The sequence below is a fragment of the Choristoneura fumiferana genome, chromosome 11 (genome assembly GCF_025370935.1).
Source record: "Choristoneura fumiferana chromosome 11, NRCan_CFum_1, whole genome shotgun sequence".
Classification (NCBI taxonomy): domain Eukaryota; kingdom Metazoa; phylum Arthropoda; class Insecta; order Lepidoptera; family Tortricidae; genus Choristoneura; species Choristoneura fumiferana.
The window spans coordinates 15,390,254-15,407,830 of record NC_133482.1 but is presented as its reverse complement, the minus strand read 5'-3'; the positions used below and the strand labels follow the sequence as shown (position 1 = coordinate 15,407,830).

General features: G+C 37.1%; 2 protein-coding genes across 5 annotated transcripts in view; both read left to right on the top strand.

Moving 5' to 3' along the window:
* LOC141432879 (b(0,+)-type amino acid transporter 1-like) overlaps positions 1 to 13,142 on the top strand; it is a 28,316-nt gene extending 15,174 nt beyond the window's left edge. For all 4 annotated transcript variants that reach the window (XM_074094690.1, XM_074094694.1, XM_074094691.1 and 1 more), the window contains 8 exons: positions 1,985 to 2,226; positions 2,337 to 2,606; positions 6,912 to 7,037; positions 7,906 to 8,050; positions 8,758 to 8,985; positions 9,393 to 9,489; positions 10,143 to 10,464; positions 12,931 to 13,142. In XM_074094690.1, the coding sequence (XP_073950791.1) occupies positions 1,985 to 2,226; positions 2,337 to 2,606; positions 6,912 to 7,037; positions 7,906 to 8,050; positions 8,758 to 8,985; positions 9,393 to 9,489; positions 10,143 to 10,464; positions 12,931 to 13,004 (1,504 nt within the window). In that variant the 3' untranslated portion in view covers positions 13,005 to 13,142. The remainder of the gene's footprint in view (positions 1 to 1,984; positions 2,227 to 2,336; positions 2,607 to 6,911; positions 7,038 to 7,905; positions 8,051 to 8,757; positions 8,986 to 9,392; positions 9,490 to 10,142; positions 10,465 to 12,930) is intronic.
* LOC141432888 (uncharacterized) lies at positions 2,706 to 5,648 on the top strand. The gene is made up of 4 exons (XM_074094709.1): positions 2,706 to 2,891; positions 2,979 to 3,311; positions 4,485 to 4,668; positions 5,156 to 5,648. Exons 2-4 carry the CDS (start codon positions 2,980 to 2,982, stop codon positions 5,300 to 5,302), a joined length of 663 nt encoding a protein of 220 aa, XP_073950810.1. The 5' UTR covers positions 2,706 to 2,891; position 2,979; the 3' UTR covers positions 5,303 to 5,648.
* Positions 13,143 to 17,577: the final 4,435 nt, after the last annotated feature.

Sequence of the window (17,577 nt, the reverse complement as noted above, 5' to 3'; positions counted from 1 at the left end):
GCAGTTAAAATACAGTCCCGGAAGACTGACAGTGTTTCTTCTATGAGCTAATTCTTTGTCCGAGGAAGCTGCTGGCTCTTCGGTCCACTTTGACGTCTATTAGCCTTTTTGATATTTCTATTTGATATGTGATTTGGTTTGTATTCGAAACGAGTGACTCCACGATGTTGAGCTAGGCCAGACAGACTGGGTGTTGAATCATCGGTATAAGAGGAAACAATGCCTGTCTTCGGTCCCATTGCCTAAGAGTGCTAAATACTTTTAAGTAATTTGTTTTAGTTTTAGGCTTTTTTAATTTTAATTTTATGTAAGTATTTAAAGTTAAGGATAGTTTTATGTTAACGTATTTCACAACATAATTAGCATTAAATTTAATATATAATTTAGTTGTAGCTGGAAACTAAAAATATAAAAAGTATAATCACATATTATCACATAAATGTCTGCCCCGTGAACTCTAGCAACGGTCATTAACCACTACACTAACCAGCCACAAATAATATTAAAATAAAATTATACCTACGCTGAAAAATCGCAAAGATACCAGTAGGAAAACAAACACGTTAGTGTTTCCCACAAACATAGATTAGGTATTAAACATCTCTGTGAACTTTGACTGAGAGGGCTTTATTTGTGACTAACTGTTGCTCACGACTTTAATTCCGCTATTCCGTCGGAAATAATCCTAGGTATGTGTTTATCCAGATTCTATGCTATTCACCTTCTTTACAAATTTTATCCAAATACGTTGAGTCATTTTTATGCGAAGGAGTACCCAAAAAGTCAAACATCCAAACTTTTGCATTAAATACTATTTAGTAGGAGCGATAGAACATAATAAATACGTAGTATCCCTGTAGTCTGTGGGATAGAATAAGATTTATTATGTCCACACCAACATTTGGCGTGCTAGGAGGACCATAGTGTATCTCGTCACGGCAACAAGACACCATGTTGTAGCTACGTTTGCATCTTTTGCCTCGTTTCCACACCTATGCAAATAAATCGTTTACGCATTTGTAAATCATGGTACAGTGACAACTTTAATCATAATTCAAGTTTTTGTGGTTTACTTAAGCGTTTAAATAGCACTAGAAATGAATTCACCATGACTTATTGTGTTTTCGCTTTCAATAAATATAAGTATATAATTATATAACTAAATGTCAAAATTCACATAATACAATGCATATTAATACAATGTACGTAAATAAAAATAGATATTACTTCATAAAAAAGCAAAGATGAGTTGTACTCTGTTGTCTTAGATGAATGATTGGTCTCGCGTATGTATGTAAGTATGTATGTATGCATGTATGTATGTATATTTTGTAAACATTTTTTTTTATTTTAGTCTTAATTAACCTGTACATTATATTAGGTTTAACTATAGGTGCAACGTGTTATCTTAACTACGCAAAACTTCTTAGTTGGTGACTCAGTCCATGAATTTTTAGTAATAATTTGTAAATATTGAATGTCCTTAAATATATATTTTTTAATTAAAAGTGAGGCCTGATCATTGATATACCTACCATTTTTTTTAAGAACAAACCAAGCCTATACACAAACATATTAATACATTCACTATTAATTACTTCTTAATTTCTAAGTATTTCCCAAGATACATTTTGTAACCAGTAACTTAATAGACCACAGAATAATTTATTTTGTCCAATAATTCAGGTAACAGTGGAGCACCTGGCAACACAATTCGTCACGCACACTAGCACCCTTGCAAATTGTCTTACACCGTTCTTACGCACACTACAATATTGAGTTGCCGCATTCACGAACCTTTTGTTTTTAGGTAGCGCGGTATCTAGTCGAGCGAGCGCGCGACACCAATCTTTCATCTAAGTCTAAGAGTCATGCAGTATTCATCTAAGAGTGTTTTAAGCAACTATCGCTAACATCTTGAATCACACCGATGTTAAAATGAAAACTAAGCACAACATTTTTCAAAAAAAATGTTTTGTTTCAGAAAAATCAATATGACAGAAAAGGACTCTATAAAAGTAGAAAATGGAAATGGAGTCGCCAGTGTGGCCGGCAGTACGGTGAAATTAAAACGAGAACTGGGACTATTCTCAGCTGTTAACTTGATATTGGGGGTGATGATTGGATCCGGCATTTTCGTATCTCCAGCATCCGCACTCAAGCACTCCGGGTCAGTCGGACTCTGCCTCGTTATATGGACAGTTTCTGGAATCATATCTTTATTAGGTAGGTGGGTAATATAATATGGTAATTGATGTGTTTTAGTTCCATAAATTGATGAATAATGCTATTATGAAATGACGGATAATTATAATTATATGTTTTACTTTTTTCAGGGGCATTATCATTTGCTGAATTAGGAACTGTTGTAAACAAATCAGGTGCTGAATACGCTTATTTCCAAGAAGCATTTGGAAAATTCCATAAATTTTGGGGTCCACTTCCTGCATTTTCTTGCGCTTGGATTTATGTCATGATTTTGAGACCAGCAGAAGTGGCTATCATTGTCATGACTTTTGCCGCCTACGCCATTCAGCCTTTTGCGGGCGATATACCAGACTATAGCAGAACTCATGCTATTAAGCTTACTTCCTTGTCAGCTTTATGTAAGTACACAAACTATTAATTTTCTTAATAATCGGTTCATATTTTAGTCGATCGATTTAGATTACATGTCGCGATGTGGACGGTACAACACTAGCACTGTCAATGTCAATGTCATTCTGAACCGAACCGACGCGACGCGTTTGCGAGTCGGGCTGGTATTCGTTATTAATTCGAAATTGACGATTAGATATCCCTCTGTTTAATGAATTCAAAAACTTAAGTTAAAGTCAATAGATAAACGAATAAGTGTTTTATTTCAGCTTAATAATTGAGCTACATCCAAAGTAAGTTTATTCCTTTTATATCTTTGTTGTTTACGAGTGCAACTCTATTCTTAATCGGGATGTTAATGTTTTGATTTTACTTTTCAGAATGTCTCAAGAGATGAATGCACAAACGCGTAAAGTTCTAACGAACGAAATAAAAGCTTTACAGGCACAATGCACAGACCACTGCTACATGATAGATAACGCAGCGCCCATGGAAGTACGTACAATAAATGCTAGAAATTCTAATGACAAAAAACTCAACTATGTTGATAGCTTAGTAAAGAACATCCAAAATGACGAAACACCAATTATTACAGACAGTAATATTAATACTAGTCTATTTTTAAGTGAACTAACTGAGAAAATTGGTCATGTTGAAGAACTGATTGCATTCACTAGGGGGGCAGTGCAGGACGTAGAAAATGAAAACAGCAGGTATTTATTAATTAATTATATTGAGTGAGCTCTTTCAGTTCTCATCTATGCATGCTCTACAAATCTTGGACAAATTGAAAAAAAATATTTAAAGCATAGCGTAGGGGTGGTGATTGTTGGGTTTGCATGCAGGGTGTGTGTTCTTGAAGCATGAAAACAGAGCTGCATGAACATTCAGTTGTTTTTTTTTCTGCTATTTTTTTTCCGAGTGTAAGTGCACCTGTGTGACTATGCCAGCCTCATTGGAAGACTCGATGGCCACATTCATCAAACATGCACATGCACACAATCTTCTTTCGCGTTGTCCAGATTATCTGGCTGCAAAGGAGTGCTTAATGAACCTGTAAATTCATACTGCATCTTCTGATACCGGACAACTTAAAATAATATTCACTGCACCATTGAGCATGTCCAAATCACTTAACTCAAATACCTCCCACGGCTATCTTTAGTCAATACACACTCCACCAAAAAACATGCACTTGTTGCATAGATGTATGTAGCTATCGTAAGGTTGTGGGTGAGCTAATTAATTGTTTATATTTCATTGAAATGGACCTTTGCAAAGTATTCATTAATGTAGTCGGTTTGCTATTCCTCAATTCCAGATATCTCTTTACTGAATTTCATCCAAATCTGTTAAGCTGTTGCATGAAGGAGTAACAAACACACCCACTTACAAACTTATGCATCCATGATATAGTAGGTGGCCCATCAACTCATATTTTATGATTGGTTTTTTGGACTCTTTTTGTATTTTTTATTTCAACTCCAAATTTGTTACTTTTATGGGTATACCGTGAAACCATATTGAATATACAAACTGAGAGATGGATGCACAGAAAAACCAGAAAAAGGGACCAGCGCTGGGAATCGAACCCAGAACCTCAGCAATCCGTGCTGCGTGCTATAACCCCTACACCACCGCTGGACCAGCTATTCCAGCTATTGTCCAGCGGTGGTGTAGGGGTTATAGCACGCAGCACGGATTGCTGAGGACCTGGGTTCGATTCCCAGCGCTGGTCCCTTTTTCTGGTTTTTCTGTGCATCCATGTCTCAGTTTGTACTTTCAATATGGAACTCATATTTTACTTTACCGTTGCTTACCTTAATAAGACTAGGCCAATTGGTGTTAAGTGTCCTGTGGTATTTATTTATTAACTTTGCTTTTAGGCTGAAGACAAACATCAAAATCGTCCAGGAAGCAAAGGCCCGGCCATGGAAGGGGCGACGCGAGGTGCTCCCAGAGCACATACAGCAGGCTAAGCTGAAGTTTCGAACTATGAAGACGGAGCTCCACGGTCTCATACACTCCCTGTTCCCCGGAGCCAGCGATGGTGTCACTGGTATTTTGGGAGTAAGTATTTGCCACATTACTTTGTAAACAATATATTTTAGAGGTTGTTAGGGAGATTAGGGGCCATTTAATGACATGCACATTTTTGTTTTATTCTTGTTTTATTTTTTCTATTGTATTTTGTCACAAGTAAATGTTTTCATTCTTTATTTATGACCCTATTGTGTGATAACAGAGACCCAGCTATCTATGTAGGTACCAAATTTTGTCCAAATCTGTCCAGCTGTTTTAGCGTAAAACTGTTACAAACACACACACACACTGATTCATAGTTTCACATCCTAATTAAAATTATAAAAGGTGAAATTTGTTTATTTGTTTGTTATTCTTTCACACTTGCATAAACATCTACTTTTCTACCTTGTCACAATCAACTGGACCAATAGCCGAGACCAGTTGGTCACCCCTGTTATATGGACTATACAATTTATTACTATTACATGATTCCAAATGTTTGAACTCTATTGAAATCTCTTTTTTTTTCCAGGAACTCATGGGCCAAAGAATGAATGAAACATCCAGTGGATATGTTCAAATAACTCCTGACAACTACCATTTGATTGAGCTACTAAAAGACAAGAACATTGTGTCCACCCACCCTTATAACAAAATGGAAGTTAAATTGGCTTTTTAATTACAATTGTATTCAGTATCATTGACAAAAGAAAAAAAAATATTCCAAATTTTTTGATTATCTATCGGACTAATTAGATATTTTGCAGGACTCTAGCTTGTTGCATAAAAAAGTTTGGGGATTCCTGGAATGAACACTTGACTGTACCTGAGCTGATGAAGAGTTCAGAAGGTATCATGAGGTGTTCTGAGGCTGATTATACTTTTATTAATTATGTTAAATGTTTTGATGTCCATATTGAATTTAATTGTTTGGAAATTAATGAATGCAAATAATCTCTGTAATAGTATGACATAGAAATCTATTTTGTACAACTTTTTATAAAATTACATAATTGCAAATTCAATAGATTGTTTTTTGTGAAATTTATTATATCACAGATTTTTAACACCAAATCATGTAAATGTGATCCCAAGGTTAGTAAATTTAATATTTTTAAGCCACTGAGTAAAAAGGACAATACAATACAATAACTCTTTACTGCACACCAACACATAGTAAGCAATACAGAAAAAAACAGGTATATACAGAGAGACTTGGGGGCTGTTTCACCATCCATTGATTAGTCTTAATACTGATGGTTAAATGTGATGCCGTCTCTATTTGTTTTGTTCGAATCACATTTGAAACAGCCCTTTAATGTTCTAATAATTTCACTGGTCAGAAATTAATGATTTCTTTATCAAAACTTTAAGTTTTATTTTCCATCGGTTGATTTTCAAGTTACTATAACAATAACTGATATCACACTACCTGAAAAATAATAAAAAAAGAAAATTTGCTAATCCATCAATTTTTTTTAAACCTGTTGTATTGTAGGGGGAGGGGAGGGGGGTTGCTATAGGAGGTTCCGGTAGGGCGCAGCACAGTCAAAATTGAGCGTTATCCTTTACTACTATATGCTAATATTATAAAAACGAAATATCTCTCGAAAGTAGAAGGGTTCCTTGTGGGACTACAGAATTCTAAAACTGAGTAGTTTACAAGAAGGTATTGTTGGTTGATAATAAATAACCTAACTTAACCCACGCAACTTAGCTTTACTGTTTAAGGGGCTGTTTCACCACCCACTGATTAGTTTTAACTAACGGATAAATAATGTGATGCTGTCTCTGTTTGAGTTGTTCGAATAGACGGAGACGGCATCACATTTATCCGTCAGTTAAAATTAATCAATGGGTGGTGAAACAGCCCATAATAAGGCCCCATTTATTGGAGCGTACCACAATCAAAAGCTATTGAATACATACCTGGCAAAGAATATTTTTAAAGCTAGTCGTATTTTCAATAATTACAATGGAAATTGTGATGTATTATGAAATTAATAAGGTTCAATGTCCAACTCAATGCAAGTTCGCTAAATCACCTCTACCTTATTAAGGGTTAAGTACTGAAGTTGATGTTACTGATGGAACCAAAATTAAATACAGGTTTACATTATTCTGATGACTCCTACTTAGAGGCAGTTTTGATTAATATGATGACTAAAATATTTCTTAGGGACAGATATTATAATTAGAGTATTGCCTATTACTGACACATCTAAAATTAGGTGACAGAAAATATAGTTCCCAAAATAGTTTTTGATGGTCGTTTGTTTATGTTTCAGTTGTGATGACGTACATCAACATAACAAGTGTGAAGTTGTTCGTGAAGGTGCAGAACGTGTTTGGTGTCTGCAAGGTACTTGCTTGCCTCATTGTCATCGGCGGAGGCATCTATGAGATGGCCAGAGGTACCGACTATCTTAATTTTGAAAAATGCTACCAAAACTCATTCATCATCATCATCATCATCGATATATAAGTCCCACTGCAGGGCACAAGCCTCTCAGAATGAGAGGGCATGGTCCGTAGTTCCCACGCGGGCCCACTGCGGATTGGGAACTCCACATACACCATCCATTCGCCAGTGTGCAGGTTTCCTCACGATATTTTCCTTCACCGTCAAGCTCGTGGTACATTTCGAATGTAGTTTCGCATATAAATTCTGAAAAACTCGAGAGGTGCGAGCCTGGGGCTCGAACCCACGATCCTCTGTTTGAGAGGCAATGGGTTAAACCACTGACTTAAAAACGCAAGGTAGGTTCCTTCCTGGGTAAAAAAATATTGTATTTAGTCCCTTGGTTAGATCAGGGTTTCTCAAAGTGGGGTACGCGAACCCAGCGGACAATACCCTTGGTGTTGCAGATGTTTATGGGCGGTGGTGATCTCTTACCATCAGGAGACCCACTTGCTCGTTTTCCATATAGTCGAATAAAAAAATAAAATAAAAAAGATGTTTCTTACCTGAGTTTGTTACCTTTTATTGAAATACTAGCTGTTGCCCGCGGCTTCGCCCCCGTTGTAATTTTAGTTTCAAAAACCTTCTCTTGATAATAACAAACGCAACAAAAAACGAATTAGCGAAATCAGTCCAGCCGTTCCCGAGTTTTGCGCTTAGCAACACATTGTACGATTCATTTTTATTTATATAGATTATATTATAATATTATTATGTTATATTATATTATGATGATTGAAATAAATATAAAAAACCGTAGTACTAATACTGCTGGACTTACCAAACTAAACAACACTATTTATTAAACTTATTTTGTGCAGGCAACACGGATAATTTAAGCAAGGGCTTTGAAGGCAGCTCGACTAATCCTGGCAGCATCGCGCTGGCGCTCTATTCCGGGCTTTGGGCGTACGACGGATGGAACAGCGTGACCGTGGTCACTGAGGAAATTATCAACCCTGCTGTGTGAGTGTTTTTTTAGACTGGCAACTTTGGGGTTAGAACCGGTGACGTCATCGAGGACTATCTTTGTCGTGAGATAATCAATGTAACTATGCTGTCAAGCAGTTGAGGTAGATTTCGGTGGTACCGAGAATAGGAGCCTTATTATTTACATCCGACGCAAAAAGAGGAGTGTCGTAGGTTTGGCCGTACTGTGTGTATGTCTGTCTGCGGCATCGTAGTTCCCAAACGGATGGAGTCCGTTTTTGATGCTTTTTTTTTAAATCGAAAACTTGTTTAATCGAGAGTTACTTGTAGCTAAAACCTAGTTTTTTTGAATAGCAGACAAACGCGCAGACAGTTTACCTGATGTTCAGTTTTTAAAGTTTGTTTTAAGATCCATGCAGGATCTCAATCTATCTCCATACCAAATATCATCAAAGTCGGTTCAACTGTTCGAGCGCGTGAAGAAGTAACAGATATACGAGAGTTATTAGACTTATTAAAGTAACGTAGAGTTCTAGTAGTAGAAAGATTTCTCTCTTTTACCCCCTGATTCAACATCCACTGATTAAATTTATCTGAAGGGTAAATGTGATGCCGTCTCTGTTTGTTTAGTACGAATAGACAGACACGGCGTCACATTTATCCGCCAAATAAAATTAATCAATGGGTGGTGAACCAGCCCCTTAGTCTAATTCATAACTAACCAAAAACATTTCCCCTTCCAGCAACGTCCCTCTAAGCATATCCATCGCAGTTCCTCTCATAACAGCCCTCTATGTGTTCATGAACGTAGCCTACATGACAGTTCTGACGTATGCCGAAATGACGTCGGTCCCCGCCGTGGCTGTGGCATTTGGCGTGCGCGTCCTGGGTTCAGCTAGCTTTTTAATTCCATTGGGCGTGGCTATTGCTACGTTCGGATGCGCTATGAGCGTGCAGTTCGGTGTTACCAGGTGAGAATTTTTTTTGAATAATTGGCATCTGAATTAAAATAAATGAAAACCGGCCCAGAGCACAGTATAAAAAAGGAGTAGTATTCCGTCTCGGCAGCGTCCTCAATATATATAATTACTTACGCCGGCTCGGTACACAAACGCGCGGTTAAAGTCTGTTCCTCACAGATAACCAAGTTAGCTAACCAGCAGCCAAGAAGAAAAAAATTCTTCCCGATAACTAGTTTTTTAATGGGAAGGATTTTTTCCTGCACGATAACCAGCTCTGGTCTGGTAGTTTACGGAGAGTAAAAACTTCTAGTAGTAAAAACCAGATTGATTGATTCCTTTTGATTTTTTCCTATACAAATTGGTTTTTGTTTTGTCTTGATTTTCTTGATTATTAATCGATTTCGTGTGTTTTTTAGAGTATGTTATACGGCAGCTAAGGGAGGCCACATGCTGGAAGTGTTTTCTTATGTCAATATGAAGAGATTGACTCCGGCTCCTGCGGTTGCATTTCAGGTCAGTTCATCGAGGATCTTCTGACAGGAAGGTCGCTAGATGAGATGGCGTTAGTGTAGAGATGTTCGTTTGACGTTACAGTCCCGCTTGCGATTGGCTCATCTAGTTTAAAATATTAAGCCAATGTCAAACATGACACAAATATAATATGTCAAAGTTGACAAACGGACTTCAAAATACTAAAGCCGATTAATTTGTCATAGAAATCTTTGTTAAAGTAATGGGCTATGGTCCCATAACAAACAACAAACATTATTACTATTAGGGTTGAAATTGTCTACACCATAAATTATTGAGATATACTTACAAGTAATTTAAGCTACTAATATTATCAATGACAAAGTTTGTGTTTTTTTTTCCGGTGTCTCGTCTTCAGTGGCGTAGCTACCAAGGGGCTAGGCGGGGCAGTGCCCCGGGGCCCTCAAGCTCAGGGGGCCCTCGAAATTCTGCTTTATAGCTGATGATAAAGTTGCTTAGCATTTTTAAAGTATTTGTATATATAATGATTTTACTTCAAAAAACCTTACCAGTTTTGATAGCAGTGGGCCCCATTTTTTTATTTGCCCCAGGGCCCTAGGTTACCTAGCTACGCCACTGCTCGTCTTAATAGTGCAGTTCTTTACGGAGCTTAATTCTTTATTATTTTTTCACAGGCTATACTGACGTCGATATTTATTATCGTTGGAAATATCGAAACGCTCATCGAGTTCGCCAGTTGGTTCTTATGGTTCTTCTACGGACTCGCGATGGTGGCATTACTGGTTTTGCGCAAAACGCAACCGAACAAGGCTAGGCCGTACAGAGTGCCAACCATACTGCCGTGCTTCGTGTTGCTAGTGGCGATATTCCTCTCAGTGTTGCCAATCGCGCACGACCCATCTGTCAAATACTTGATGGCCATTGGTTTTATACTAATTGGATTTATTGTTTACACAGTTTTTGTGTATTATAAGAAAACGCCGACTGCTATTTTAAGTAAGTATTGAATGGCTACGAAAATATAATCTGGCTAATGAAAGATGAAACTGCAAAATCGCGGCAAATTAAAAAAAAATGCAGATATATATGCCATAGAATAAGTAATAGTACAAGTACTGAAGGTTCTCTGCCGTACAAAAGTGACGATTAGGCATAAAAATCGTGCCTACTTTATGCTTCTGTCTATCGCATGCCTATTGGAAAATAAGTAACTATTTAAAACGATAATATGTTGAACATAAAAAGGTTAGTACGAATATTTTTGAGAAAAAGTGAATCTTAAGAACCACAGTTGGTTTGACCAGTTCTGATCGGGATATTAGTATCAAAATATTTTGCCCTGCCTTCTAAACCTACAAATTCGGTCACTGCATCTAAACTCTCTTTTTTTCTGTTTGAACAAGGCTTCCCTCTTTGATTGTTTTTGTTTGAATTTGCTTATCATGGTTAAAATAATCTGTGGCACACGCACACCACTTTTGATTGTTTCGCACATGTTTAAACAGTAAATTTCTCAAAAACTCTATTTTAACACACGAAGGTACTTAACCAGTCACAGAATAGATAACAGTACAAGCAGAGTGTCTGTTTTCTTATACTCTTTGGTATGTTTGCCCATAAATAAATAAATAAATAAATATCACGGGACAATTCACACCAATTGACCTAGTCCCAAAGTAAGCTTAGCAAAGCTTGTGTTATGGGTACTAAGCAACGGATAAATATAATTATATAGATAGATACATACTTAAATACATAGTAAACACCCAAGACCCGAGAACAAACATTCGTATTTTTCATACAAATATCTGCCCCGACACGGGAATCGAACCCGGGACCTCAAGCTTCGTAGTCAGGTTCTCTAACCACTAGGCCATCTGGTCGTCTATGCATAACATTTCAATAATGTTGCCACTCAAATAATAGCTGGGTTCAACTTTCATTAGCTAAACTATAGTTTTAACGTAAGAGATTTGAGACGCATTCGACAGCCGATATACATAGTGTTATTTTTGATTTCCGTTAATTTCGTGGCATAAGTTAACAGCACTGCCCCCTAGTGGACAGTGGAGCTTTTCGTGGGGGCGGTATGGATCCGCTAAAATTCGAATTTATGAATAAATAGATAATAGACGGATATACATTAGTATATTAAATATTATGTAAAGGGGGGCGTTGAAATTAATTTCATATAAAGGGGGTTGTCCATAAAAGGTGGGAACCTCTGTTTTAAGGGAATATTTAGCAGGTCAAATGAAATTAAACCCAAGACACTAGTGATCTACTTCTTTCTGTTACACGGTGTAGAAGGAGAGTAGAAAGATATACCGAATGCGCACGCGAGCGCCCGCGCGTTAAGCCGAGTTTAAACTTGCAAGAAAAATCGTGCAAGTTGCATTTCATTGCGGCGCTCGATTGACCACTACAAACTCGTTGGCTTAACGGCCTCGCAATGTAATGTAACTTGCACGATTTTTCTTGCAAGTCTTAGCTCGGCTTTAGACATTAGGTACGCTTAGCTTTGACAACTTTAAACCTCTACTTACATGATTATGTTGAATGATATACATGATAGTCCTGTTTAACAATTAGGCTAACCCGCAACCTTACGAAAGCTATAGGGAGTGCCACCAGAGTTAAGGTTACGCACAAAAGAACATGTCATGTGATGACAGTGGGATTTCGACATTCACTAATTTTCCTTTTATGCAATCATTTCTTCACGTATCTGTGCTGTTTCATCATTCACTTCAACTCTCGTGGCACTACCTATACGTCCATGCAAGTCATGCAACAAATGTGTGTTGATGCCGCTCCTCCACCTCCATATTGTAAGAACACACAAATCATCCAATCCCAATTATTTTCACCACTACACAACACTGACGCGTGTCGAACTCAACCAAAGCTCATCTTCAGAACAACACAACCGTTCACCATGCTACCAGATGCCTTATTGTCTGACACACTTGGAATCACAATCGTTTTCACCTCTTTCTGTCACACGGTATAAGACGAGGGTAGAAAGAGATGGCGAATGCGATTGTAAACGTCAGTGCGTTAGACAATACCGCCTCGTGTTTGTTCTATATAGACATAGCTATCGTAAGGTGGCGGGTAAGCAAAGTAATGAGGGTTTAAACAGAGGCGAAACATCGCTAGATGGCGTTAATATCGTGACGTGAGGTCCGTTTGACGTTTGCTCGTGATTGGTTAAATATTCAATTCAATTCTTAAAAGTATAGCTCCATCGATACTATCGATGATTCATTGGTTAAATAACTAAATGAACCAATCGATAATAATAACAAGTAAATGTCAAACGTCAAACGTCAACCTCACGATACTAACGCCATCTAGCGATATTTCGCCTCTGTGAAAACCCTCATTGTTTTTGCTTCATTGATATAGATCCCCGCAAAGGTACGCCTGATACAATAAATTATCCTGTTTTTGTTCCAGAAAAATTAACATTATTCACCCAAATAATGTTGCAAAGCGTGCCGCCAAGCAAGCAAGAAACCCGCCAAGACTGATTTTTTATGTATACATATTTCTTAATCAGCTATATCTAGCAAGATCAATTTGTAAATATTAAGTACAAGAGAAGTATAAATAAGTTTAGAATAAAGTTGAATTTTATTGAACCTGTAATGATTAATAAATATTTACAATTTATAAAATACTGTTTTGATTTGAGTGACGTATGTAATGTATCTCTCTATCCTACTTATAAAAAAAGCGAGATTTTATGACCGTGTTTGTGGATGCGTTACTGTTTCTCATTTAATAGCTGGACAGATTTTAATGAAATTTGGTCTGCAAATACTGGATCTCTGGAATAACAGATAGGCTACTTTTTGTCCCGATATTCCCGCGGGATCGAGATTTACGTATGTAAAATCCCAATATCTTAAGTACCAAATGGTACCAAGCAAGTCATGAAAACCAATTTTGGGAATTCATCAATTTAGAAAAAAACTGAAATTTCAATTCAACTACTGGACTAGATTCAGACAATGAAGAAAAAGTTGTCTCTATTAACTTGCTATTACCACGTTCCATTGATGGTACAGTCACCAGCATTAATATCTGCCACAGTTGAGCGTGCAAAAATATCTGACACGTCCTTCCGGCCCGAGAAATAGAGTCGTATCAGATATTTATGCACGCTTGTTGTGTCAGATATTGGTGCTGGTGACTGTACCAGTTTGAATTTTCATACCTCTAGTAGCAAATGGTAACATTGAAATAATATTTTAGTTAAACTTTTATCAACTTTTTCTAGTTAAGAGCAGTCAGGTAAAAAGACAAAGCTAGGCATTATTGATGTAGGTAGTCTGAATTAACATATGATAAGTTGGTATGGTAGGGATATTTACGGGCACAACTGAACAATGAACAATTTGAAGTTATTACACTTCGACGTCCAGCTTTATCTGAAAATGACAACTTTTAAATTTAAATGGCAATAAATTTATAGTGATGTAAGTATGTTAGTGAGTGACATACTTATAGCTTTATAATTATAACTAGATTCTATAATAAGAATTCCGTGCTGGTTCCCAGGAAATAATACTCCTATTTATACTTGCAATGGAAATATCAGATGAAAAATAACGAAATAAAGGTGAAGTACACAAAATATAGTAGAACCACAGTGTAAGAAAATGTAATGGAAGTTCTTTAGACTTTGGTACTTGTCAAAAAACGCAATTTAATCGATAATCGACTCGATTTCAATTTCTTCCGAGTCATAGTTTGTAACTTGCAACACTATTTGGACGACAGATTGTTTGTTTGTAATCTATGGTGGCGGATGGCGGATTTGCGGCCAGGGGTAACAGCTTAGGGGTTTTACCCCTAAATTTAGGGGGTAATTAAAGAGCATGGGATTTTTAGGGGCTTAATATTTTTAGGGGTATATTTAGGGATTTTTCCATACCATATATTTGTGTGATATTGGAAACTAAAATTATTACTGTGAAAATGGAACGTTTTCGATACCGCAGTAACCCACTCTCTATTGCTCAAATTCGTAAGTGCGACTGAGAAAGAAATACTCGACCGAACGTTCCGATTTACGTTACTTTACGTAATTTTTAAAGCGGTTGAATATTTTTTTGCGGCTTTCACGCTATATTTTGATTTTTGGGTGTGTGGCGTGGCTGTTGAGTGCTCAGAGCAAGTAAACACATGCAGAGGCCCCATTCATTTCATATGTGTAAAATCGATATAGAAATAAAAAAAACACGTATTAAGTATCTCTTTCTTTCTAAGGTGTGTTGGCATAATATAAAAACAAAGACGGCATGACATTAATTTATTCTATACTCGCCAATGGTTTGTCATTACGAGCAATTGACGTTTCATCGTGCCATCCGCCATCTTATGCGCCAGAGGCTTTGTGGTACGTGAGCTATCAAGTAAACTAATACTACGGAGTTTTTGGTGATTTTTAGTGTTATAAAAATACTTTTAAATTTGGTTTCGTGTTGTGGACATCAAGTGATGCAAACGCAATATGCCTTTTGTTCCATGGAACAGTGTTCTTCTCGGAAAACGAGAAATCAACCGTTTTTGACTCTTCATAGGTTAGTTGCCGTTATTCCATCAAATAGTGCCATTTCATGGTAATATTTACATAATGATAATTAATTTTCTTAAGCTTTTATCATTTCCATCAAAGATATGCAGATCTTTCATCATTTAACATTGTATTTTTGGTTCCATTTAATTTGGTAAAATTGACAATCTTATTTAGTGTTGTGCTGAATATCAACATAACTAGAACTGAAATAACTTTACATTTCGTCCAAGGTTTTTGACTAATGGTTGTTCTAATTTTACAGATTCCCTAAAAATTATGTATAACGGCTGAAGTAGTTCGACCCCATAGGCGCAGATAATAAATCCACGGCATAAAAACTAGACATCTGTTTGTTGCATTATGAAGAGTCGCAGTTCAACAGAACTTTAGACGTTATCAGATTGATGAATAATGTAAATTTAAAAAAAATCTTGTATTATTTTCGTGAAGAGATTTTGATTTTACTAACCTACTATTATCTAATAATTGTATTTTTTCTGATATTCATATTCGCAAAACATTCGCAGAAATTTTGCGAATGCGAATGCGAATATTCGTTACATCTTTTTCATTCAAGACATGTTAACCTCCTGCGGCCCACCATGCAACAAAATGTGACATCGAAATTAAAACTTAATGTCTCATAAATAAAGTTGTTTTTTTTTTGTAAATTTGAATGATACAGAGGTAATGACACTTTATTCCTTTTTCAAAAGATATAATTTCTATTGCTAACAAAATGTACTAGTATTATCACTTTGAACCCCAGGAGGTTATTATAAACTAACTACCATATTTATTTAAATGAATAGACACATACTTAAAAACACAACATAAGATACAACAATATGATAGGAAGCAAAATAAATAAAAACTAAACACTACATAAATATACCTAACTATAAATAGAAAACACCATCTAAGAGGCCCTCCTGCGGCATAGACCCCAGCACACTGGTGGAATTACCTCTCTGTACAGTCAGAGATATTCGCTGGGAGAGGTAAGCGCCAGCTCTGTGGTCTCCTGAGGTCTCTATCAGCCGGGACGACAAGGCCCCCATGAAGGCCCTCATGTCAGCCGACCAGGGACCCATTGTCTCCACTGCGAGCGCCGCAAACTCATAGTCCTTTAAAAGAGAAGGGTACATGTGTGGGAGATACATATTCTGCAACCAAGCATTAAGGATATTGCTATCCTCAAGGTGCTTGGATCCAGAACCATACATAACTGACGGGAAGGGAGGGCGTTGAGCCAATGGCCTGACTCCGGGGCTGATACCGCCAGGAGACGGGCACGTTCAGAGTCGTCCGGGCTATTTTCTAACAGAGAAGCATGGGTTGCTTTTAGGCGAGGGGAGTCCCGATTCTTCTGAATATGTCGTAGAACTGGGATGTTTGCACCAGGACATGAAACACACCAAGCTTCTCTGGCCTCCTTCAAGCACGCTAACTCATCGTTGAGTAACTGTGAAACGTTTAAAATGGAACTGACGAGAGGTAGTGAACCATAAACAGAGGACAGGAAAGCCGGTAATACCAAACTGGACGAGGAGCGAACACACAGCCCCCCAAATCTTATCGGGAGAACCGCTTGGATCCATGAGATACTGTCAAAATGAATATTTAGAATTTTGGATAATTTTGACTGCAGAGAATTGTCGATGTGTGATAAAATGGAGGGGAATTTCCATAAGGGGCAGCTGCGGAGTAAATACATAAATTTTGGGGGAAAAGACAGAAACGGATAATAAAGAGCGCTATATGTGTGTGGGTTTATTTTAAAAAGCAGGTCAGATGTGTTCTGTGATAAATTTAATTTATAGTCAATGACCGGGTTGATTGACTCGTCGAAAATAGGTTAGCCTAAAAGTGTGAGAGATGAACTTGAATGAACGGAAATATATAATGAACTGTAGGTCCTGTAAAACCGTTGATGCATCCCTGTCAAGGGACCCGTCGTCGAGGTACCATAAATTAAATTTGGAATTTAGACTTGAAATGATGGGATGGATGACTAAACTGAAAATGGCTATTTTAAAATGTTGTTGTTGCTTAATTAAGTCAGCACAAGGTAATCACGTGCTACTTAATTCTTGCAAGTCTCTGAAACAAGCCTAGCTTTCTTTTGCACGTTCGGTTACGTGTTTCCACTTGTAGTATCGTATTAGTTATTAGTAGCCTTAATGTGGTTTAAATTATCATACAGGATTTTTTTAACATATATACATTTTTGGCAGGTGCTTTTCACTCGCAATCAATTTTTTTCTTGTGATAATTGGGGCCATACTAAAAAATAATTAATTGGCTGTTATTTTTCTAACCTCCTGTTAATAGATATTGCAAAGTAACTAATAAACCTCAATTTTTTTTCCAATAAATAGTCGCACATATTTAATTTTTTCCTTATCATCAATATTTCAGTAACTACTGATTTCGAGATACCTCTACCCTTTATGATTTCCACAGCAGCGGCGTTAGGGTAGGGCGCGGTGGGGCGACCGCCCAGGGCGCTGGACTTA